General features: G+C 32.9%; 1 protein-coding gene across 1 annotated transcript in view; it reads left to right on the top strand.

The window, feature by feature from the left end:
• LOC106870591 (GTP cyclohydrolase 1 feedback regulatory protein) overlaps positions 1-26,420 on the top strand; it is a 39,855-nt gene extending 13,435 nt beyond the window's left edge. The window contains exons 2-4 of the mRNA XM_014916720.2: positions 5,877-5,971; positions 9,366-9,490; positions 24,109-26,420. Coding sequence (XP_014772206.1) covers positions 5,877-5,971; positions 9,366-9,490; positions 24,109-24,191 — 303 coding nt within the window. The 3' untranslated portion in view covers positions 24,192-26,420. The remainder of the gene's footprint in view (positions 1-5,876; positions 5,972-9,365; positions 9,491-24,108) is intronic.
• The last annotated feature ends 796 nt before the right edge of the window (positions 26,421-27,216 follow it).

The raw sequence follows: 27,216 nt of genomic DNA, 5'->3' as shown, positions 1-27,216 counted from the left end.
TTCTAGCAGCTACACTTTCAGCGCACCCACCCCCACTACTAACTTGGTCGCCCAGATAGCGGAAGCTATCGACTACCTCTAGTTTTTCACCCTGGAATGAGATAGAAGTTGTTTCCTGTTTGTTTGCAGTCTTTATTGCACCTGAACATCTGCCACAAACAAAAACTAACTTGCTAGTTAACCTGCCTTTGATGTTGCTGCACCTCTTATGTGTCCATAGCTTGCACCGGGTACATCTTATAGAGTTACTACCTACTCCTTTTCTACATACTGAGCAGGGCCATCTACCTGAAGGGGTTTGTGTTTTATCTACCTTCCTACAATAAAATAGTCAATAAAATAAGTATCAGTTTAGTACTGCTGATGGATATAATCAAGTGTTGCTTCCCTCAAAACTTGTGGCTATGTACCGATGTTTGAAATCCTCATATTTCTTTGCAAGTGCTTAGCTGAGGTGGGCAGGTACTAGGCGAACCAAGGCTAGGCAAACTCAGGTTCAATTATTGGTTGCAACTATGTCATTTATTCTTCCAATAATCCTAAAGGAAAGGCATGGATGCCATAACTCTCAACTCCTCAACATCTGTAATTAACAGGGCTGATTACTTACTGATAAATGTCTGTGATCATGACAGGAAATAATCACATTTGTGTTTGGGATAAATAAATAGTTACCCTTATCTCTCTATGTTACTTAATTTTATTCATTTATTAGTTTACTAATTACTACTCATGTTTTACATTCATTAACTACAATGCTAGACCATTACTGTTTACATTAGGTTGGTAGTACCAGCATTTCATTCAACTACTATATGTAGTAAGAAACAAGACAGTAGTGCATAATTCAGTGCAGAGAAGAACTGAAAATTTTACGGCCTATAATTAAGACTACATTTTGTTTACTCTTAAATTTTAGATTTGTATGCTTACAATAAAGATAGGATACCCATGATCATATTGCTAATCAAATACTGAATATTCTGGATAGCATATATCTGCACATCATGATTGCTGTTGGCATTGGGGTGGAGGCTTCTAGCAATCTGATTGGCTGACTCATTACCAAGATTATAGACCCTTCACATTAATTTCAAGTGTTATGGTCGTAATAACAACAAAAATTGTCACTTTTCTATAGCTTCTGAAACAAAAGAAAGTTAGCTTTCACTCAAAAGACTTCTAAATGACACATGTGCCACATATGATGTCTTACAAAATAAATTATATATTTCATAATGAAAACAAGAATCGTTTTGCTCTAATGGATAAGACAAGTATAACTTTCAAAACACATCCTCATTTTATTTACATTATTTACATTTGATGGATATTTGTCCTCATCTTGTTTGTTGTTAACACAATGTTTTGGCTGATATACCCTCCAGCCTTCATCAGGTGTCTTGGGGAAATTTCAAACCCAGGTTCTCATTCCTAAGGTATTTTCGATGTAATTATTATTATTATTATTATTATTATTATTCAGGTCACAGCCTGAAATTGAACTCAGAATCTTGGGGTTAGTAGCCCGCACTTTTAACCATTATGCCATATGCCCGTAGTGGTTCAGAGCGTGGGCTACTAACCCCAAGATTCCAAGTTCAATTCCAGGCTGTGACCTGAATAATAATAATAATAATAATTACATTGAAAAATACCATAAGAATGAGAACCCAGGTTTGAAATTTCCCCAAGACACCTGATGAAGGCTGGAGGGTATATCAGCTGATACGTTGTGTTGACAACAAACAAGATGAGGACAAATATCCGTCAAATGTAAATAATGTACATAATTCCTCATCTCTTAAATATAGAACTGTAACATCCTCATTTGTAGATCTAATGCCAAAGAATTCTTTAGCAAAATGAAATGATTTCTGTTGACTGACTGAAAAGTAATGGTGTTTCTTACATCAATACTACAGCTTATTCCAAAATGTCCACATTAACTGTATTATTGGACATATTTATAGCAGTTTAATCCATCCATCTGGCACAGACTGTTATAAATTGTTATTGTCATTCTTCAGGAAACAATATTTCGTGATTGGCCTGTCTACAAAATGAAACATGCCAAACAGGATTTTGATAATTTAAAATGTGTCTAAAAAAAATCTGAAGTGCTAGCATTACATATAGTACTATCAAGCACATGCCACGAGTGAATAGTCTGACTAGGGAGTTGATGTTAATAAGGAATTTTGTCAACAAATGGCCTTATGACTATCTTTATTTTATCTTCTATCTTTTACTTGTCTCAATCATTAGACTGCAGCCATATCAGAGCTCCACCTTGAGGAATTTTTAGCTGAAAGAATCAACTCCAGTACTTTTTTTAAAGCCTGGTACTTATTCTATCGATCTCTTTTGTCAAACTGCTAAGTTATGGGGACATAAACACACCAACACCAGTTGTCAAGCAGTGGTGGGGGACAAACACACACACACACACACACACACACACATGACCAGCTTCTTTCAGTTTCTGTTTACCAGATCCACTCACAAGGCTTTGGTTGGCTCAAGTCTATAGTAGAAGACACTTGCTCAAGGTGCCACACATTGGGACTGAACCTGGAACCATGTGGCTGGGAAGCAAGCTTCTTACTACACAGCCATGTCTGCACCTATGAGAGACAATATGAAGTGTATTTTTCATGTTTACTTAAAGCATTTGGCAAAGTATTTAAATCACATTACCCAAATCTTACACACAAACTTTCACTAGATACAGGAAATAAGAAGCACAGGAAACATGAATGCATTTTTTATAATTCAGTTCCCCAACCACTGTTTCTCACTGAATTATAGTTTGATGGGTTTAGTTGTTGAGGTTGTTTCTTTTCAGGTATTGTTTTACCATTTTTCTAACTCCATTGACTTTTCTTTCAAAGCAAACACATTGGTTGCAATGGACACAAGTTTAGTGCAGGATTCTCTTTCTTTCAAACATATCTTCTCCTTACCACCCTGCCAGTTACCCAGAAGATAATTTTATACAATAAGTTGTTCCTTTGGTACAAATGTTAAAATTTTGAAAGCTATACTAATCTTGTACAATTTCTGATTATGAGTATCTTAATAAAAAATGATGCAAGATTAGTAATCTGAAGCATTGTAAATGTGTACGTCAAACAATATAGAAAGACCATTATCAATCAGGTGAGCACTTCACATTATGTTGATAGAAATAAGTAGTTTCAATTAGTTATAACTAACTATGCCTTGGATAAGTCACATTGATTATGGTTCAACCCCAATGTAATTTAATAGATAATTGAGTCTCAAGAATGCCTGTCACAAATTATGCTCCGCCTCCTCTTCATCATCTTCATTGGTAGCAACAACACTAACCAATAGAATGTCTTGTATGTCAGTGTGGGTTGAACTTCATCATTCAGTCAGCATTCTAGACACACAATCCTAAGATTTGGGTTTAGCAAAGCATTTATTCAAAGGGATGTGGCTGCTAAATTTTGTGTGGGTTAAATAACTACTAAGGACATCCTTTTTTGGGAATCTCTTAGTAGAATCATTATTTAGAACCTCCCTCCATTATCTCACTCTGCACCATGTCCAACTTACAAGCTCTTACCATGAAGTTTTTATTTAAGAGAGTGCAAAGTAAACAGATGTGTGACTCTCCCCACTGCTAATAACACAGCTATTAAGCAGTACTGCAAATGGTTGTTAAACAAAAATACAGAAATAGTTATTAACCTTAGTTAGGAAAGAAACAGCTGGCTGCAGTAAAATTTGGTCTCATATCTGTGTTATAACTAATCGAATCTGCTTATTATTTCTATCAATATATCTAAAGTGTTCACCTGACTGATAATGTTTCTTCAATACTGTTTGATCTACATAGGTGCAATACTTTAGATTACAGTGTTCATATTAAAAAATGGTACAAGACCAGTATAGCTTTCAACATTCCGTAACATGTTGATAGTCATTCAGCTATTTTGGCCTCATTGATAATGTACATTTCTTTATGACTGACATATGTTCAGTTCTAGAAAGTTTCTATGTAGTTGCTTAATCTGAAATAGCAGCCAAGTCTCCTTCAAATCGCTGTCTTAAAAAAGGAAAGGCACATTAGAGCTTATCTGAAGAATGACAGGATGGCCATGGAATGGAATGTTTTAGATCAAAGGTTTGTTTGATCATTGCTGAACTGGATCTGAACAAGAACTAGTTTCTTATTTACAAACTGGATAAGTTACTCAATAGTTTTAATTTGATTGTCAAGGTCTAATTTTTCTCAAATTGTTTTGATTAGGTGATAAGCCTTTTATAGGCTAAATATTAGTTATGAGGGAAGCAAAGCATCTTGAGTTGGTTTCAGTGTTTGGCAGCAAATTGAAGCCAATTTCGTTCACTTAAACTGCCAATGCACTTGAAAATGATAACTGCCGAAGTTGTTTTGTACATACATTTTTGCTCTTTTCTTTAAGACATGAATATTTTGAAGTGAAATCTCAGGATTTTTCTCAAGAACATTCACCAAATATTTCTCAAGTAATTTATACACTTTAACGGTGTAATTTATTTTACTAAAAACTTAGGACTAGTAGTAATTCAGTTCTAGATTTAATGGAGATTAAAGTGCTACATTTATCAGTTAAATTTTATGATCTTATAATTAAGTACTTTTTCACTAAGAGGCTTTGAAGTATAACTGACAGTATCTATGGCTACTAGTAATATAAAACAGGCTTGGAAAATAAATATAAATGAAAGTATACCTTCAAAAGGTATAAGAGAAATTTAACCCTTTGGAGATGGAGTCTCATTTGGAGTTTCAGTGCCAAGAAGACAGAGCCTGTTTCACAAGCCCTACAAAGGACACACTTATTTTTTTTTTTTTAATTATAAAAAATAAAGCACTTGCTTTACATATATAAAACTACATATATTTTTGTAGGAAATTGAATGAACTAATACAATCTTTTTTTGTCGTTCAATTTTTCAGCTGATAGATCAGCCCTGTCCATCTCCAAGGGTTAAGGAGAGTTGTAACTGATGAAATTATATAGTTTATAATGATGTCATTGAACATAGATTAACCCTTTAGTATTCAGATTACTCTATCAAATGTAATGTTTATTTATTCACATTGTTTTCAATTAATCATGCTTTATCTCATAGCTTTGAGATTTCAGTGATGTGAACATTTATGTTTAGAATTACATTTTAGGCTAGGTGTGAGAAGCCAGATCAAACCAGTTTGAATATAAAGCAGGTAGAAATATTGGATCAGTTATGGCCGGCTTAAATGCTAAAAGGTTAAATGTATTATGACTTTAGTGAGGTCATTATTATACTTTTTACTTCATTTTTTTGTATCTTGTTTGCAAGAATTTTTATGTGAATTCATGTATTAAAACAAATTTTCTTGTGTCTAGGGAGTGTCTTGTTTCACAAGTACAATGTTCCAGTACACAAGTCCTTGATTTCAATGGCTGCTGTGCATGACTGTGACTTTGAACTACTCAATCACCCTCCCTATTCTCCTGATTTGGCCCCATCTGACTACTTTTCCCCAAAATGAAAAAACATTTGGTTGAGAACCTGTATCCCAGTGATGATGATGTAATATCTGTTGTTGATGGCTTGTTTGAGCAACAGGATGAAACAGGATCCAAGGACTGCAACATTGATGGAAAAAGTGTGTGGACCACAAAGGGGACTATGTTGGAAAATTAATCTCATTTGGTGACATTCCATGAGAGTGCCTTGGCCAGCCTACAAACTTTTCAGCTGACACTCTATATATGCAAATTATTTTGGAAGGATAATTTACTTTCCTTGATTTAAGGCTATGAAACAGTCCTGTGCAAAATATTTCTGACTTTTAAGTTTATATCTTTCAGGAAAATGGACCAACAATGGTTGGAGACGAATGGAATGATGTGGAGTTGATGGAATATCTTGGAGCTAGTCTATGCAAAGAGCTTGGCACTAACTAGTAAGTAATCAGTTTATATTTATTTTAAGAAGCTATATTTCACGATCATATTCTAAGAACCATGAGGAGTGTTTCTTACAATCAGACTGTAAGTTTACAGTTGAAATGAAAATTGTCTAGTAAAAGAAATTTAACTTGAAAGTTTAGATATTGAAGTATGAAAGTCCATCCACAATCTTAAGATTTTAGTGAATTCTGTAACCTTTTTAGCTGTTAGAGAACCTTTTAAGAATTCATTTTTATTAATAAATCAAGATTGAGTGAACAGACATGTGGTCTTCTATTACTGTTCCTGCCCTACAAGAAGATAGAAATCAGTATTGAACCTTTGAATATTAAGTGCATCAACCAAGATTAAATAGATCGAATGGCTGTATACAAACTGATGACTTCTCATCTGTTGTTGTTGTATGGCCCCAGGTTAGTTGAACCCAGCATTTCTATGGGCAAAAGTATTTCAGTTGTAACCATCTTTTTAGACTGTTTATCTAAGACTTCATTATTCAGTATGTTCTTCCCACAGTAGGATGTGATTTGGTTGTCATTTCTAATAAGTCAAGCTAGTATGTAGAGGCTTCCAATAGATTATTTTGTTAGTCATTTAGTTGACAACCTGTTAACTGCACCTCTTTTTATGTTGTAAATAAACAAATATGGCAGTAAGCTATATATTTACAGTTCCTATTTATATAATTCTCTTGGGGCTGTGATTGAATACAGTAGATTGACATTGACATAAATTCTGACATTTTTTTCTCTCCTTATTTATTACCCAGAAATTATTGCTCAAATAAAAAACAGAACTCGAGGATATTAATGATTGCATGTATTTAAAAACATATTTTTATTTGATAAAGTATTATCATCATCATCATTTAATGTCTTTTTTCCATACTAGCATGGGTTAGATGGTTTGACTAGAACTGGTAAGCCGGGGAGCTGTACCAAGCTCCAGCCTGATTTTGGCATGGTTTCTACAACTGGATGCCTTTCTTAAAACCAATCACTCCGAGAGTGTAGTGGATGCCTTTTACGTATCGCTAGCATAAGTGCCTTTTATGTGTCACCAGCACAGGTGCTTATTACATGTCACTGGCATGGGTGCCTTTTATGTGTCACTGGCACTGTCCATGACTACAGTTTCATTTGGCTTGACAAGTCTTCTCAAGCACAGCAAATCACCAAAGGTCTCAATCATTTGTCATCACCTCCGTGAGACCCAACATCCAAAGATCATGCTTCACCACCTTATTCCATGTCTTCCTGGGTCTTCTGCTTATTTGTGGATTAGGTAGTGAAACAAAATCACACATTTTGTGAAGAAAGCTTACCTTAATTCCTTACTTTAGCATGAAACTGGATGGCAAGACAAAGTCTGGACACCCCACATGGTGTGCAAAACATGTGTTGAAACACTGAGACAGTAACTGCTTCAAATACTTAAGCAGAAAGTTTCCAGTTTTGTCTTGTGAGGAAATTAAGACTGATGTGTTTGATGGGCCACATATTAAGTGGCTGTTGCAGGATGAACTATTTTTGGAGACCATGTCTGGCATTGAAAAAGAAGCATAGAATGCTTTTGCTGCAGTTGTGTCTGATTTCCTGGGAAACAGGCAGCCATCAAATTATGAAGATCTTGTGCAGACCCTGTTAACCAGTTTTCAAGCACTGGGCTGCAACATGAGTATAAATGTGCATTTCATCAGGACTACTTCCTTGAAAATCATAAGGCAATAAGCGATGAGCAAGGAGAAAGATTCAACCACGACATCAAGAACATGGAGACTAAGTATCAAAGCAAGTGGAATACCAACATTATGTTGTCTAATGCAGGTCACAGCAAAGAGACCATCATGATGCAGTTTATTCACATAAAGCAGCAAAGACAAAGTTCATTCTTTGAGTAGCTGAAACTCCAGTTTGACAGAAATATCTACCCTAAGATGTGTAATTAAACATTTTGTGTAACATATTTGTTAAACTATAAAAAGTGCTATTTGGTTTGTGTCAGCTTCTTATTTCAGTATTGCATTCAATGGCAAAATACTTTTTTAACCAAAAACTTGATGTGATAGAAATTTTCTGAAGGCATTTCTGAACCCATCACCACCAAATTAGGTAGGATTAATTGCAAAAAGCAAGATCATTTAAAATGTGTTTCAAAAATGTTCCCCAGTGTTATCAATAGAATAATAAAAAGAGCTGACCAGTTCTACTGCTTACAGACAAACAATACAATTGTGCTTATTCAAAGAGTAAGCTAAGGAAGAAAAAAACTCGACATGATAGAAGAAAATTAACTGTAGTTTTGAAATCATCATGCCAATTTTTGTCTAAATTAAGTGAAAAGGCAAACTTACCAGAAACTATGTCCAAAATAGTTCCCCCTGTGTTGTATTAGCCACCTGAAGACTTTTCCATATTTTCTAGTTTAATTACTGCATTGAAGATCTTTCTAATGGCATTGAGCTTTTTTTGAAGATGGATTCTAAGCATTCAAGAATCAAATCTGTAAATATGTTTGGTCAGTTTTTCTGTCTATACTTCAGTGAATCATAGATTGGGCCAATACATTTTTCTTTAGCACCCAAATATCTTATGTTGCAGTTATTTATAAATGCATTTACTGAAATTAATATTGTGTCAGAACCATGAGAAGTTTGCATTAAAAACGTAATTCATTGTATTCATAATTGGTAACTTTATCAAAGGAAAAGTACTTTGTTATAAAAGCACTAGATCAAAGAATATATAAAAATTTGGAAATTTTATGTTTAGATTTATTGATTTTGAAATAATAACTTTATAGTAGTTAAATTTTATATAATTATTTTTTTTAAATAATGATTTCATATTTCTTTTGATGGCATCAAGTTGATTAAAAACCTAGTGAAGAATCAATGTGACTGACCCTCTAAAGTGTTGGTTGCTTGGTTCACAGGTCTTGTGCTTAAACTGTGCAATAATATAATAACAGCTGTTAATCATAAATGGATGATTTAATAAATAATGATGTACATAGCTATACTATGCATTCATACATTTTCATTCTTCTCAGTTCTGAATTTAAATCTTGTTTAGGTTGACTTTGTCCTTCATTCATATGGGATCATTAAAATAAGAATCAATAATATTCTCCCCTGACAAGATGTTAATATTGGTTTCAAATTTTAGCACAAGATCAGCAAGTTATGGGGAAGAGCTAGTCGATTACATTGACCCCAGTACTCAACTGGTACTAATTTTGTCGATCCCCAAAAGGATGTCAACCTCTACGGAATTTGAACTCAGAATGTAAGAACAGACAAAATCATTTTGGCCTGGGTGGTAATGATTCTGCCTTAAATATTGTTAATATTGAAATGAAAATGGAAAGTTTTTTTTTTAATTGCAGCATTGAATACCGAACCCCAGATCCTCCAAGAACCGTTCTGAATAAATTGGAAACAAAAGGTTACTCCATGGTAGGCATGGCCGGCGTTGGTCAAACTTGCATTTGGACCATGCATAAACCAGCAAGTAAGGAAGATAATACAACTACCTCAAATGAGAGAAATGGTTTTTAAATTTGCTTTGATCCAAGTTAATGTATTGGTTACTCTAACTTGTTACACTAACGTGTTGCTGACTAATCAAGAAATATCAAATAGAGATGAAAACAAATAAATAAAACATGAAAATATATATTTTAAATAATAATAAAGATTGGTGAGTTGGCTGAATGTCATGTATTACTTAGTTTCTCGCTTTTTTTTGAGTTCAAATCTTTCTGGGATTGATTTACCTTTCATTTCTTTAGGACCGAAAAATAACTAACATTAATATATTCCATCAACTGTACCTTCTCCCCAATTAAAAAGGTAAACAGCTTCCTGTCTTTTCAAAAAAAAAATCACTATTAACCCTTTTGATGCCAAGCTACCAGAGACCACCCTTGGTTCTATGATATAAATTTCCTGTTTCAAAATGATCTAAATTGAAACTTCCTATCAAAATTCTGTATTAATTTATGTTCCAAACAGTAGCTTAATAATGACAGATATTTTACTAAATTCTTCCTTATTTTCAAAATCAGTTTGAAACAAAGGCATCATATTTTAGCAGAAATATGCTAACGAAGGGTTAATAAAGATAAATTAAAATTAAATAAATCTAATTTCAAATTTTTAAATATCTTTTAAGCATATTATTTGTTGGCCACCAGTTATTGGAGTGGCAAAAATAGTAGAACACTAAAATAAATTTACATTGTCTACATTTGATGGATATTTGTCCTCATCTTGTTTGTTGTTAACACAATGTTTCGGCTGATATACTCTCCAGCCTTCATCAGGTGTTTTGGGGAAATTTTGAACCTGGGTTCTAATTCCTAAGGTATTTTGATGTTGTTGTTGTTATTGTTATTATTATTATTATTATTATTATTATTATTATTATTATTATTATTATTATTATTCACCTGATGAAGGCTGGAGGGTATATCAGCCAAAACGTTGGTTTAACAACAAACAAGATGAGGACAAATATCCGTCAAATGTAAATAATGTACATAATTCCTCATCTCTTAAATATAGAACTGTATTAACTAAAATAAATACTGACTTCTGCAATCTTAATTCAAATTCTTTCAGTATTCATTTTGCTTTCCACCTTTCTGGGGTCAATAAATAGTTACTATGCATGAATAGAAATTGATTTAATTGGCTATAGTCATCAACTATGAATTTATGGACTAGTATCAATGAAAGAAATTGTTAATCTTTGGTCAGAAATTGTTTATATTATATCAAATTACCAAATGCCTGTATTTAGACAGGAATCTCTGTACATGTACAATCCCCATTGGCCTACTGGTCGATTTATAAAACAAGGAATGACTCAAACATCCTCACCACAATCTTTATTATTAAAGTTTAACAAATGACCTTGTCCTCTCCCATGACAAACAGTCATTTGTAGAACTCATTTGGATTCTATTGACATTAATTAATACATCTCAGCCAAAGTGAAAAAACAGAACAAAACAAAAAAGAATGAAAGAAAACAAAGCAGTAACATCTTTGAGAATCAAGAGCTATTTCTGACTTTTGATCACATGACTATAAATAATAATGAACCATTTTTGTTTTACTATTATTATTTTTACTTATTATCAAATTAATTTACACTTTTTTTAATGATCTTGCAAGCAGTAATCAAAACCAATTACAGACCTGGCAAACAAGCAAACAATTATGAAAATCACTGGAGTTAATGGTCTGTAATTTGTTATAGGAATTAATTTTGTTAATATTTCTCAAAATTTAATTGTTGAAATTTCTCTTTTTTGATGATGACATGCATAGAGCGAAAATATGATAATCCTTGTTTTTTTTTTTCTTTTTCTCTTTATGAACATCTACAGTTTTTATTTATTTATTTGTTTGTTTTTAATATAAAAGTCACAATTTTATCATGCATGAATCTGACAGTCTTGTGTCCCAGGCAATGTTGGCAAATTCTTAAGTGCTATCTTTAGGCCATGGTTTGCAATACACAAGATTACTGTCTACTACAACCACTACTTCTACTAATACTACTATAAATAATAATAATAATAATAATAATAATAATAATAATTCCTTTATTGGCTACAGCAGTGAAAAAGGCATTTAGAACAATAAGGATTTACATATACAAAGGACAGTGGGGATTTAGATATACATGTGTAAACTATAAAACAATAATTGAAATAATGTTGATGATGATTTCTCATTGACACCAAACCACAAATTAACAAGAGAACCAAGTGACAGAATCAATCACAGTTTATAACTGGTATGTAGACTGAATCTTGGTGTAATTTTAATTCAGAATTTCATGGATTTAACTGAGGTATTTTGTTCAGTGTTCAACTGTATATACCATTCCAGTGCTTTTTACAAATTATAATTATGAAAATAATTGACTCTAATATAAGCACAAGGCCATACATTTTAGGGGAAGGATATAGTTGAATAAATATATTTCCTTGACAAGTACTCAATCATTCATTCTTTTGAAAAGTATAAGTTGATCCTGCAGGATTTGAACTTCAGAATGTAACTAGGGATTGAAAATAAATACTGCAAGATATTTTCTCCATTTCTCTGTCATTCCATTGGCCTCCAAAACTATAATGATGGTTCTAATTGCAAATAATAATGGAGTTTTATTACAAAACCATCAGCAGAAACCTTTATCAGAAATTTAACACTTTCATTACCATATTTCTGTTGAAACACTCTGCCTTTGTTCCAATTGATTTTGAAAATAATGAAGATTTTAGTAAAATAACCCATTCCTCATTAAGCTTATTTTTGGAACATAAATGAACACGAAATTTTGATGGAAGGTTTTAAATTAGATCCCGTTAAAACATCAAGTTTGTATCAAGAATCATGTTGGTTGTTACCAAGAGTGTTAAAGATTCTTCGTTAAAAAGTTTTGTTATTTGAAAATGAAACAAAGTATAAGAATTTTTTTTCATTCAAAGATCAATGAAATCTTATTTTTATTTTATTATTTTTTGAGAAACTGAGAAATCTTTAAAAACTGGGTTTATTGAGTACAGTATGAGTACAGTATTTATAATATTATTAGCTTTAATAAATCTGTTATCCATATAAATATACTCAAGGCTTTGAGTTTTGAACCAAGCACAGTAACTGTGCCTGGTTCAGGTACAGTTACTGTGCAATTTCAATTTATTGCAATTCTTCTGACCTAGAGAAGCTTTCTCTATATCTTCCACCTAACGAAATATGCTGGAATAGATGATTTTAGAGATTCTGCATTCTTTTAGCATACATAATAAACAACATTTTCAATGTGAGAAAATTAAAAAAATTTAAGATTATGGTCCTGCTTGAAATTCAAAATGTCACAAGTTTTTATGTAACTTCAGTCGATCAGTTACACTGCTTTCACGTATTCCTATGATTCTCTGTCAGCATCTAATTCCATTATTATAAATTTGAATTGGGAGCTTGAGTCATAGTGAATCTTTCATTGGTTGGTTACACAACCATGGACTGCCTCTATAGATGCATTGCAGCTACTCTCTTGATAGAGCTTGGTGATCCTGACTCTTGATCTTCTAGGATTCCTCTGCTCAGCTTCAATGAAAGAAGCACCAATAGCTAAGTTGAGCTCTTCTGCTACCTCTTCACTATCCACCATGCTGTAGTCCCATGACTTCACCATGTCCATGGCAGAGTGGCTGAATGGGTGCTTTACCTTGCCAAAGGGCAACCCATAACTATGCAACTTATGTAACTTAGAAAATGTAAAATTTCCCTAAACAAAGAAATCATTAATATCATTAGTATTTAATAATAGATTAGGTAGTAAGATATTTGAGAATTAGACTAAATGTCATAATGTGTATAGTTTCCTTGTTCCCAGTTTTGAGTTCAAAATAGTACCAGGATCAATTTCCTCTGATACTTCTTGGGGAGTTGATAAGATATGAATCAGTAATCTCTTGAGATTAGTTAATCAGCTACATCTCCCTTTTCTATCACTTGACCTTTCTTATAAACAAATAATTATTATTAGTTCTTTGTAAATGCAAAGATTATGTTCAAGAGAGTAGAGCATCAAATTAAATAAAATTAAATGGATTATTTAATCTCACACCTACTAGTTCTAATCCAACCAAAATCAGTTTTGTCTTTTCATTCCTTGAGGATTAATCAAAGAACACATCAGTAATATAGAAAAATTCAAATTAAGTAAGAACTCAATGAAACGCTATAAATGGAAGGTATCTATACATTTGTTATCATTTAATGAAGAACTGAATGACATCAGGAGTATAGCAGGTAGTCTACACCACAACTACATCTTTTATATTTCATATTATGATTAGATATTTCTTAACTATTATTATATATTTTAGATTTATTTCACATCTGCACAATAGTGCAGAAAACCCCCCAGCTAAATTGAAGGACTGCACTACTTATCACCTCTTTAATTATGAATTTATCTTTTCATGCACCATTTCACTCAAATGTGAGAAATTGCTAACAACTCTTTTGGGAGCATTTTCTAGCCATAAAAGTCACAGTGGAAAGCTACCATGTTGTATCCTTCTCTTGAAAATCTTGTAAATGGTTTGACTATCAGGGCACCAGAAGTAGTTTTCATCTTACTAGTAAATGCTTGTGTGTATATGTGCAAATGTCAATGAAAGAGAATATGAATCTATAATATATCCAGGGATGGCATTAGAATTAGAGCCAGATGCATCAGTACAATTTCTTAGTTGGAATAAAAGAAATAATAATATTTCTTTAAACCCACTTATAAAACTAGTTCTTAGTTCTATTTCCAATCCATTTATCACTGTTGATTAAGTGGCTTTACATGGTTGAGAAACACAGGTCCCACTTTTTCTATCAACCAAAGGTCAAGCCTTTATTGCTCTAATAAGTGGATAGCTTGCTACTTTTTGTTACATATTTTTGTTGAAATACGCTGCTTTTGCTTGATTTTATTTTGAAAATAATTATGAATTTATCAAACGTCTTTGACATTATTAAGCTGCTGTTTGGAACATAAATTAACATGAAATTTTGATGGAAACTTTTAATTTAGATCACTTTAAATTAGGAAACTTGTATTTTAGAACCAAGAGAAGTTCCAGGCAGCTTAATATAAAGACCATTAAGAAATGATGGAAAATCTGAAGCAGATGTGAAACTGAGAGCTGAAATTATGAATCTCTTACAAACTTCCAATATCTCAACGCTAATGAAGAAGTGACCTGTTATTTTATAGAATAGTGAGATATGAAAATATATTTTGTAATGAACTATGTGTAGTCCTGATTGACCAAGTGGATAGCATATTGGCCTACCTACTGACATATTATGAGGTCAAATCTGTTGTAGGTAATTCATGTTTCTAGAAAGATTGATTTCATCCACCTATTTGTGAGAAATTGGTACTGAATCATCTGGATATGTAAATGTTCTTTGTGATAGACTAGTACTTTATTCATGGGAAGATTTTTTTCTGTCATCCGTTCAATGTCATGAAACCAGAGTTAAACATTGGCTTCTTAAAAGTCTAACAGAAATTAGGGTGTATTTGCATTTGACAATGATACTGAGAAGATTGATATTGTTGCTGAGAAAATCAGTAAACATAAATGTGTGTGCATGTGTGCTTATATAATGTGTGTGTGTGAAGCAGAAGCAAAGTGGCTGAGTATAGGAGCAAATTACCATCTCATAGAAATGAGTTCTCTCCCAGAGCAGTCATTTCTTTTAGCATATTTTGGCTGTACATTTAATTTAAGCTGTTCATATAGCTATCAGGAATAGGTATGACATCTTTTGGTCATGTTATATACTGTAGACTAGTATTACATTCAGAGAGATCTATCTTATGCACATAACACAATAAAAATTGAAACTTAGTACCAGTTTTGAAAAGTTTTTGCAACTTAGATGACTGTTACGTTTATTTTAAGGTGGTATACTAACCTAATTCACTTCTTATCACCCAAAATTATCAAATAACCCATAGTAATTAGTTAGGAGTATCTTGTTAATTTACACCAACTTTGTCAAAGAAACCTGCTTTAATTTGGGTAAGATAGCACTTATAGCGAGCATCAACATGTAGGGACTGAGCTCACAGAGAACAGACTCTGCAGTCAAGGTTTTATTCTCAGTTGCAGCTATTTCACTTTTCTAATATCTTTCAGAAATGTATGAGTCGCAAATCCCATCCTCCCACTTATTCCTGAATTAAATGGAGCAAATAATCTATATAGTTTTATATATATCTGACCTCAGAAGACAAAATAATTGCCATTATTTATTGCACTGGTGCATATGATATAACATTGTTCAATTATCAAAATAATATGCATGTGTGAATGTACTTCTGTTCATGTGATCATGTGCACAGGCATGCAGCATTGTAAACAAACAACAAATCACATATTGTTTATATGGTATTTCTATTGCATACAAATAGCTGCACTAACATTTGATATCTGTCTACAACTAGGTGGCCTTAGCCATTGAAAGTTAAGTAACTTGGTCATGGATGTAGAGTAGAATGAACGACAGTCTTTTCAATAATATACCAAGATGCTTCAGTTTGTTGACTAGATGCTAATTTTCCTCATTTATATTGCTCTGAGTATATGCATGTGTGTGTGTGTGTGTGTGTGTATGTATATATATACATCTGTTATTATAAAATGTTTTTGATCAGAAAGTGAATGTGTAATCTATATATATAAACAGCGTAAATACAGTTTTTGTGGTTTAAACATCATCATGATGATGGTGGTGGTGGCGGCGGCAGCGGCGGCGGCGGCGGCAGCAGCAGCAGCAGCAATGATGATGATGATATTTGCTGTAGCCCATCTTTTACACAAAAGAAAAATATGTACATGTTAACACTTCCAATCAATTAAGATCAGAAGCCATGAGAGCCATTGCTTGATGTTGCATCAGAGCAACATAATAATAAATATTCTGAAGCAATACCAGGCAATGGCCCTCATGGCTTCTGATTTTAACTGACTGAAAATGTAAATATGTACATGTTTTTTTTTTTGGGGGGGGAGTCCTGTAAAAAATGGGCTACAGCAAATATTCTGGTCAATACCACAGATTTGCTTGTCATCTGCTTGGCTTTAACCACTTCAGCATGTTCTTTAGCAGCTGACAATATGTGCATCTTTGATCATGAGCAGGAGTAGTAGGGGAACATCATAGCCATGTGCTGAGAGGAATGCTTTGAGGTTTGAATAATTCATCTTTGGAAACATAGGTGTGTCATTCATTATCCTTATTCAGGGACCTTTTGAACAAGGATGGGTTCCTGGACCTGATGAAAATTATAACTGGGCCCCACCTGCAAGGTCATGTGCTGTTTATCTTGATATGAGGTCGCCATGTTGCACACATATGGATGTATGCATGTACTGGTGTACCCTTATTATACAGGTAGTCATGATGGATCAACCCTGAAAGGATGAAAAGCAAAGTTGACCCCAGCGGAATAGTAATAATAATGATAATCTGAGACGGTTGCAAATGGAAAATTCTGATGACACTAATGTATTTTTTGATCAACAGAATACATAAACAAGCAGGGTGCTGAGGATAATCAAATAATAATAATAGGGAATTAGTAAATTCCCAAAATATAGAATGAGTGTGTGATTTCAAAAAAAAAAAAAAGCTGATCAATGGACATTGAAACAAAAAGCAATGAGAGCTAATAAAATCTTGATGTACATAAGAACAAACAACATAATAGAGATCAATAGGTGTATCAAGATAGCTAGTTAAGTTTGTAGAAAACTTGGGACTGGAAGTCAATGGAAGGACAAATAGTGCAAGAAATACACAAACAAAGACCCTGTGGTAGAAAAGAAGAGTATTAGGAGATATTAGCTTGTTGGTGGTATCAATATTGGAAGAAAGAGAAAAATAAGCTTAGGAATGTGTATAAATATAACAGACTGAAGGAAAGGTATGGTATTGACAGAAAAGGGCTGAATTTTGTAATTAACAGACTAAAACACTGCATTTTGACTAAATGAGGCAAAATAATAAGATGTTATCAAAAAGTGAAAGCAGTATAGGTAAAATAGATTATTCCAAATTGACCAGAAGGAATTTTATCAAGAAATAGATGAAGAAATCACACACAGAAGAGCTATGCCAAAAACAGAAGAAAATTGTGTATTTTAGAGCAAGATATGGAGTAAAGAAGACTAGCATAAAGCATAATACTGAGAATGAACTTGTTTCGTATCTGCAAGAAGAAATTAGATTTGTAAAAGAAAATGTGTGACAAGTAAGTAGGAAGATGAGTAACTAGAAAGCAGCTGAACCTCATAATATTCAGGGGTATTAGGTAAAGAAGCTGACAAGGTGCCATAAAAGAATTAGTAAAAAAAAGTATAATGCACTGATCAACAGACACGTAAAGATCTCCGAATGGATAACTACTGGATAAACATTACTGCATTTAAAGGATTTTCCAGAAGGGAATACTGTGAATACTTACAAACCTATATCATACTTCCTATTAATGTGGAAACTGTTCACTGGAATAATTGCTGATGAAATTCTCCCTGTTGTGCAGAAGGGATGTAAATGGAATTGAGAAGGAACTAAAGACCTGCTACTCATAGATAAGATTGTAATGGAAGACCAAGCAAAGGAAGACAAATTTAGCAATGGCCTGGGTAGATTATCACAAGATCTATGTGATGTGATAATACGTTTATGGATCATTAAATGCTTGAACATGTTTGAAATTGAAGAATGTTGAGAGCTTTTTGAGAAAAAGCATGGGAAATTGGAAGACAGAGTTTACATATGGATAGAACCTTGGAATTTTAAGAATCAAGAGAGGGGTTTTTGAAGGAAAAAGTGTTTTGTGCAAGATTCTTTTAACATTGCTATAGAGGAAAGTATCATCTGGATATGAGTTTAAAGAAAAGCAGTAAAAGATCAACATCTGTATTTTATGAATGATCCCAGGCTGTACAGTAAGGATTAAGCTCAAAGTCAACTCATTAATGAACACAGTTCATCGCTTTAGCAAAGACATCAACGTGGAATTTAGTCTCAAAAAATGTAGAGAAATATTCTTGACGAGGGGGAAAGTCAACAGACGTAGGAATTAGCATTAGGAAAGTCATGAAAAAGATTGATGATACACAGTATAAAATACCTTAGTATATTGGAGATAAATGAAGTGATGGAAAAAGACATACAGAAAAGCTTTATGCAAGCATATCTCCAAACACTTAGACTGGTGCTGCAATTAAAGCTAAATGGAAGAAATAAGCTTCAAGCAATCACTACATGAGCAATTGCAATATTGAAGCATGATTCAAGTCTTATTGGTTGGGGGAAAGAGGAGTAACAGAGGTGAGACTGAAAATTGTAATAGCTACTCACAATGCATGGAGAGCATTCCCCACCAAGAGCAATATTAACAGGTTGTATCCAATCATGCACAAAGACGAGCATGAAAGCTCTATATGCCCAGAAGAAAATAGTTTGGAGTGGTAAAGAGTACCTTAGGACACTGATTCAGGTGAAAATTTCTGGTAAAGATTCTTGCATGGAGACAAAAGAAGGGAAAAAAAGAGCAAAGAAGACAGAAGAAAATGAAATGTAACATGAACGACCAGTTTGCTAGAAAGGTGGCTAAGGAAGAGTGTAAAGCCAGAGAGAGAAGCATTTATCTGTACTGCAAATAAATGGACAAATTATAACAATTAGGACAAATTATACCAATAACAACAACAATAATAGTAATAATGGGCTTATTGTAAACAGTGCTCAGATGCACTACAACTCATTAGAAAAGAGTAAAAGAAGGGACAGTCTGTTTCAATATGTTTAACATATTATCAGTGTCAAAATAAGTTTACTTACTGAAAAGAATACTTCAGAAACAGATTTTGCACAGCTGCTATATAAATTAGACGTTCCTTTATTTAATAAATATTTTATGGTCACATAGGCAAGAAGCAGTCAGAGAGAAAAAGAGAGGTAGAGAACTTTTGCTTGCTTTTATTTAGTCAGCACAAACGTGTTACAGATTTACCTCCCTTGCAATGTATATAAAAAAAAATCTCGTCAGACTACTTTCCTCTGATTCAAGTACCGTAAAATACTACTTTTTGCTTCTTTCACTGCTGCATTTTCAAAACACCAATTATAAAAACCCAAAGAAGCTGCCTACAACTTCTCTGAGCTGTAATTTTTCTAGTGCCAAGATTCCAAGAATGAAAACTTTCTATTCTAGTATTAACTGTATTTCATAGGTCAAACAGTTCCCCTTCTATGGATTGTCCCCGTAAGTTTCAAGAACCCATGGCATCAAGTTATCAATATGTACCATGAGGTGGTTCAGATGTCTACTTTAAGAAGAAAAGGTAAAAAAAATGGAGCTGTCAGATTTATTATCAATCAAATTGTTTATATACTTCAAATCACAATGTCTTATGTTACTGAGCTATTAAATGGTAGTAATCATTATTATTATCATTAAAGATGTAAGCAGGCAGAACCATTAGCATGCCAGGCAAAATGTTTAGTGGTATTTCATCTCTCTTCACATTCTGATAGTCAACAAAATAAGTATCAGTTGAGTACTGGAGGAGTTGATGTAGTTGACTTACCCCTCCCCAGAAATTGCTGGCCTTCTGCCAAAATTTAAAGTCATGATTATTGTTGTTGTTGTTATTATTATTCCATCTTTATGTTCTGAGCTCATATTCCGCCAAGTTCAACTTTGCCTTTCATCCTTTCGGGGTTGATAAATTAAGTACCAGTTATGTACTGGAATCAATGTAATCAATTTATCCCCTCCCCAAAAATTTCAAGCCTTGTGCCTATAGTAGAAAGGATTATTATTATTATTATTATTATTATTATTATTATTATTAAGGCAGTGAGCTGGCAGAATCGTTAGCACGCCAAGTGAAATGGTTATGGGTATTTCGTCCGTCTTTACATTCTGAGTTCATTTCCGCCAAGGTCAACTTTGTGTTTTATCCTTTCAGGGTCGATAAATTAAGCACCAGTGAAACACTGGGATCAATGTAATCAACTAGTCCCCTTTCCAAAAATTTCAGACCTTGTGTTTTTTGTAGAAAGAATTATTATTATTATTGTTATTATTATTATTATTATTATTACTACTACCTTGTGCCAAAATTTGAAACTGTTATTGTTATTATTGCTTTTGTTATTGTTACTTTGTTTTATATGAGCTGTTCCAAGTCTCACCCAGACTTAGCCTCAAAAAACAGCAAGTTAGATATTTTCTTGTGGGTGTTATTTATGAATAGCAATGAAAGGAGACCAAATACTGACAATTAAGATTGTTAAAACTGTTTAAAATTTGTTGTAATATTTGTGATTTTAAAAGATTCAAATATTGTCAGATATTCTCAGGCTGGTAGGTTGTTTCCTTTTTTTGTATTTTGTTTTTTTAGGATATGTTACATGAAAATAATTTTTTGTATGTCTGATATTTTGGGGTTTCCTGGCAGTTGATCATAGTATTAAAGAGGACCATTTGATATTATCCCCTAAACTCCAATGATTACAAGTCCAGTTGTCTTTCTTAGATCCTACATTTTGAGACCTCTTTTTTGAAGTCCTTTCACAAAGATGTTGCAGTCTGCTGTGATTGAAATATCTATGAGCAGACATGTTTTGTCAATATGATTTCTCTCCAGTATCTGGTTTATTGGCCTGAATAGCTAACCAATTTTAATACCAAAATCTCCAGTAATGTTTTTTCTAAATCCCAAGAGAGATTGACCCATCTGTACAATAACATTATATATGACTCTGGGGAAACTCCTTCCCTGGTTGTTAAATGGAGTATCCCAGATTATTATCATTATTTGTAGTATTAAATGATAATATTTCATAGTATTGTATGGATTTCTAACATCATAGTATATGAATTAACCTTGTATACCAGGGTTGCAAGAAATGCTTTGCTATTCGATTTTTTTTTTTTTTTTGTCATTTGTAAACATATATCTGGGGGCTGTTTTTATATGATGGTGGATTGGTAGAATTGTTAGAGCATTGGGGAAAATGTTTAGTGATATTTCTTCTAGACCTTTACATTCTAAGTTCAAATTCTACCATGGCCAACTTTGCCTTTTATCCCTCCAGGGATACATAAGCAGATAACTCTGCTTCACATTCCCTGAATTGAAACAGGTATCAACTTGGATATTTGCAGGAAAACATGGCATTGATCTAATCATATAGTTATCTATATACACACTTGTTCACAATTATTATTTATTATACACATGTAAATCATGACATACATGCACATGTGCACATTTATTCACACACACACGCACACATATATATGTATATATATGATATAATATAATTTTTAATGAGCTGGTTATTTTCTTTATTTCACTTTGTCACTACTTTTGTTCAAATGTTACAGTCATATTGGATATTCTTAACTCACTGGTTTTGGTATGTTTCTTTAATTTTATTTTCTCATACATATGTCCAACACAGTGTATATTAAGTCCACTGAAATTGAGACTGCTTGTACTCTTGGAACAGATTTTATTTGTCTGTGAAATTTCTATGGTGACAGTATATATTGACTGAACCACACACACACATGCATATATGAAGTATGTAATCATCTGATTAGGGAATCCACAATTCAAAAGAGAACTCAATACATTTGGAATGTAAATTATATATACTTTATTGTGAGGAAGTAGAAAACACAGCCAGTAGAAATAGAAAGAGAGGAAAATGAATAAATTTAAAAGGAGTAAATTACTATACAAAACAATATTACTGAAAATAAATGATGAGTGAATCGGAGTTAGTATGTTAGTATCAGATATAGGCTACAACTTAGACATGGCTACCCCAACTGGTAAAATTTCCTTCACTTAATAACACTTCCTACAATAACATGCTTTTTACAAAACTTTTAATTTAAATTCTAATAATATGTAATGCCACAACATCAAATTTATTCAACAATATAGCTTTTTTTAATCAAATTTGCGAAGTCAAACTAAATCAGATGTAACCATACCTCTGCCAACTGAAACTGCGCCATCTCCATTAACTACCCTCTATCACCAACACCACCACCAGTACCACCACATAAACTCTGATTGCTTAGCTGAGGATATTCTGTATCAATGTATTGTACATCCTGCCATTCCAACCACTGTGTATATATTAGTCTTACAACCAAACGTTTCAAAATCTGGAACCAGCAGCATACACATTCCTTCTGTAACCCAGCTAGATATAATCATTTATTTCTTAGCTTAAGAACTGAGCAGGATTAATTATTCTGGATATACATGTGATTTTCCCCTTTATTTCTTAATTACTTTAATTATCTTAACTTGTAAGAATTTTAATTACCTCCCTTTATACTTAAATGCTACACTTCTGCATGTTATTTATCAACTCTACCAAGAGATTTTTTTACTAAAACCTTTTAAAATACTAAATCAATTCTTCTAAATCCAATATTCTAGGAGTTTTTTGTTTACTTTTTTTTAAAACTTTCTTCTAATGAAATATTAAGCCATAAAATTTTACATTCCTTTTTTAAAATTATAGTAAACAGCCTTTTATATTTCTATTTTACCTTCATAAGTACTTTTGTAACTTGGAATGTCAATACCATGGTGAACAAGAAATAAATCTTTTTTGAACATTTATTAAACCACTGCAACAAATTTGATTATTCTTAATTGAAAATTGAGTAGCGTAAATTAATCTTCCTCTGTCAATATTGAGCAAAAGTGAGCCTTATTGGGTTTAAACTTAGAATATAAAACTAAAGGCATGTAATCTGGTGTATGACTTGTTTTTATTGCGCCACAGCAGTCCTTCTAACACAGATAATTAAATAAAATTTGCAAAAAATAAATAAAAACAATTATAATTCAAGTCCGCCATTACCTGTGAACAGGAATGGTTTGGTAACATGTACCATACTTTCACTAAGTTTTAGGTACCTATGTAATTGTGAACAAACAGACACTCTTTCATCTCTCCCATATTTTGACCCAGGATGTGACAACTGGAGGGAGCTACAGCAGCACTTGGCTGGTACTCATTTTCAGCTGAATAAACTTGAGCAAAGTGAAATGAAGTACCTTGCTCAAGGGATACCATGGGCTGCCCAGTTCAAGAATTGAACCCTTGATAGTATGATCATAAGCCAAATACTCTAACTATTAGGCCACATACCTTCACAACAACAACAATAATAATACTAATGATAATAGACATGCCTCCTGTATCTGAGAGTATCTTTGGAAACATTCAGCTGTGGTTACTGCTCTCCTTTTTGAACAAACTTTAAAAAAATACCCAAAAGTTTGTCTCTCTTTCCCTTTACACATATATATGCACATACTTATAGGCATGTACATACACTAATCTGCAACTTCTGTTCATCCAAAGTGCAACTGTTTAATCAAAATACTGAAGTTACATTTTACTATAAGATGTTCATGTACCTAGTTCCCATTGCATTATACACTAAACTCTATTACTACCTTTTTAACTATGTTGCAGAGGAATCTCTTGACAGTTTGCCCCGGAGTGTGAATTCAAAAGAAAGTGATTCAGAAGAAAAGGTGGAGGTTATTGATAAGTAAATTCTAAATATATTTGTTACTCATTGGATCAAAAAAAAATAAAATAAACAGAAAACCTATGGTCATGTATTCACCAGTGCCCCCATATTAATATATTTATTTAATTTTTTTTTATATATATGTTTCTCATTCAGTTTACTCTTTTTGATTTACATCCATCATATTTCTTGTAACCCCCTCACACACACACATACATGCAGTTACATACTGATAGATTTGCATGTGAGAGTGTGTGTGTATACATGCATATCATGATCAATGGAGTCTGGTGCGGCCCCTGACCTTACCAGCTCTGGTCAAACTGTCCAACCCATGTCAGCATGGAGAACAGACATTAAATGATGATGATAATTATATATATATATATATATATACACACACATATATGCAAATGCAAATATGTATACAAATAAAAATGACCACTCAACACATATCATGGGGAATCAAACAATAATAAAAGTATATCTATATAAATACATACATACACACATGTGAGCACATAGGTACAAAATAAGGTGAATAAAATTGTGCGTGAATACCAGAAGGGGAGGAACATATAGTGTTTTATTGAAGCTGAAAACTTCACAAACTGTTATTCTGAGTTTCATGTAACTGATCACCAGACAGAAGTGAACTTTTAGAACAGTACAGCTGAGTTACAGTTTGTGAACTTTATCAGCTTAAATAAAATTCTGTACACATACACATACACTCACACATATATTCAAGGAACATAATTTTATGATTTCTCACATTTCATCTGATTTCTTATTATATCTTACTCTAACTCACTTTCTATTTGCACCTTTGAGTGAGCTTTCTTTTTCTCTCTTTCTTGATGGTTGAACCTTAAATTTTTAAATCTTCAATTCAGTTTTCACCCCCACCCCACCCAAAAAAAAATCAACTTTTAAAAGGTATCATTTAGTTTCTTACATAATACATTAAAAAAAAGCTTCTGAAATTTCCAATAGAAATTTTATTGAATTTAATTTTATGTTGAATATGTAAGATTTAAAGAATTAATTTTGTTTTAAGTGAAGATATGTAATTAAGAATTTCAGAATTTAGAGATGAATGAAAATAAAACATAGAAGTAATTTCAGAAGAATGTTAAAACTTTTTCTAAAACAATACTGCTGAATCACAATTTATACTACTGTAAGAAATAATAATAATAATAATTTTAATTTTAATAATAATAATAATGATAATTAGAAAGGATTTTGAGATTGGTGCTTGGGTGTTGAAACTTAACATCCGAGTACCTAGTCTTATAATTTGCTTAAGAAACACTGTGCATCCTTTGACAACAGGCTCTCACAGATTCAACCAGAGCAAGTAAGACCGAGAGCTCTGAGAAGTAAAATATAATAATACTAATAATAATTTCTATCTGAGCACAAAGCCAACAATTTTGATGAGAGTGTGTTAGTTGATTGTATCAGTGTCAATATTTGACTGGGTCATTTATTTCATTGACCACCAAATAGATGAAAAGCAAAGCTGACCTCAGCAGGGTGTGAACTCAGAATATAAAGGGCCATATCTATATAATGATGATGATAATCACATTTGTTCTTAACATAGACACAAGGCTAGAAATTTGATGGGAAGGGTTAGCCAATTAAATTGATCCCACCTCAGTACTTGACAGAAGTACCAGTCGAGTAATGGGGTCAAACATAGTGATTAACCCCTCCCCTAAAAATAGCTAGCCCTGCACCTAAATCAGAAACCAAACAACAACAACAACAATAATATTAACTATACACAAATTTTCCAGGGGAGTACATAGTCAATTGACTCAACCTCTGTATATTACTGATACCTATTTTATTCACAATAGAAGAATTAAAAAGTAAAGTCAGCTTCAGTAGGTTTGAACACAGAACATGAGGAGAAATGGTAGTCTGCAAGACTAAGTGGTGTCCAGTATTTTGTTTTGTTTCAACAGTAAAGTTAATAGTTATTGAATGTTGTTGTCTACCCCTTCCTCTCTTCCTTTCTCTTCATGTCTGCAGCTTACTTTGGATAATTATGGAATTGTTAAATTCTGAAAGACTTATATAAAATGTAAACTATTGTTATCACTGAATAATTAGTTGTGTTTTGCTCACTGAAAAAGAAAAAAAATATCGTGAATAACAATTATCTTATGTTGTCATACAATCATTGAAATTTCTGTATATTTCTAAAAAGAAAATAAATATTGTTGGGGAAAAAAGAGTTCTGTTGTATTTGTATTTATTTTCAAATATTTATTTTTATATGATTTTGTTTTTAGTATTATTTGAGTCAACCCATATTTTGAGTTGTATCTATATATATTGGTTTCAAAGCAATGTTATCAGATTTTCCAGCTGAATTCCTAAGCACAACCAACTGAGATTATGGATATTATCCAAATATTTCATTCTTAATCTACACTTAGGTCTCTTGCTAGTTGACTTGGCTTGAAGAATCTGTCTTGTGATTCTTTCCTGTAACATTCTAATCACATGTCCCTAGTATCAAAGTTGTGATCTCTCAATGTGGAGAAGCAGCACCTTGACCTGGAGAGATTCCCTGATCTCTGAGCTACTCATCTTGTAAAGTAATGTCACTCCAGAGACCCATTGAAGGAACCCCATTTTGGCCACTTGTACTCGCAATCATGCTCTTTCAGTCATTACCCAACATTTATAGCCATAGCTGAGGATAGGCATGAAAACCAAACTGAAGATAGAAAGTGTGGCTTTTTCATCAGCCTCTTTTCTTTTGATGATTGAATGCTGGAGCTGGCACATTACTGTGCTAGCGCCTGCAATTCGAGCATCCAGTTTAGCCTCCTGTCTTGCAGCACTCAAGAATATGTCCCTGAGATACTTAAACTTCACTTGTCTCAGTGATGTTCTCTTCCAACACAGTCAAACTGTTGCTATTTTACACAGACTTTTAAAAAATCACTAATAGATGTGCTTTGGATACAGAGAAATGATATTATGTGATGGTGATCTTTCATCAGAAGAATTGCTGACCAAAA

The sequence above is a fragment of the Octopus bimaculoides genome, chromosome 11 (genome assembly GCF_001194135.2).
Source record: "Octopus bimaculoides isolate UCB-OBI-ISO-001 chromosome 11, ASM119413v2, whole genome shotgun sequence".
In the NCBI taxonomy this organism is placed as follows: domain Eukaryota; kingdom Metazoa; phylum Mollusca; class Cephalopoda; order Octopoda; family Octopodidae; genus Octopus; species Octopus bimaculoides.
This window is presented reverse-complemented; position numbering and strand designations above follow the sequence as displayed.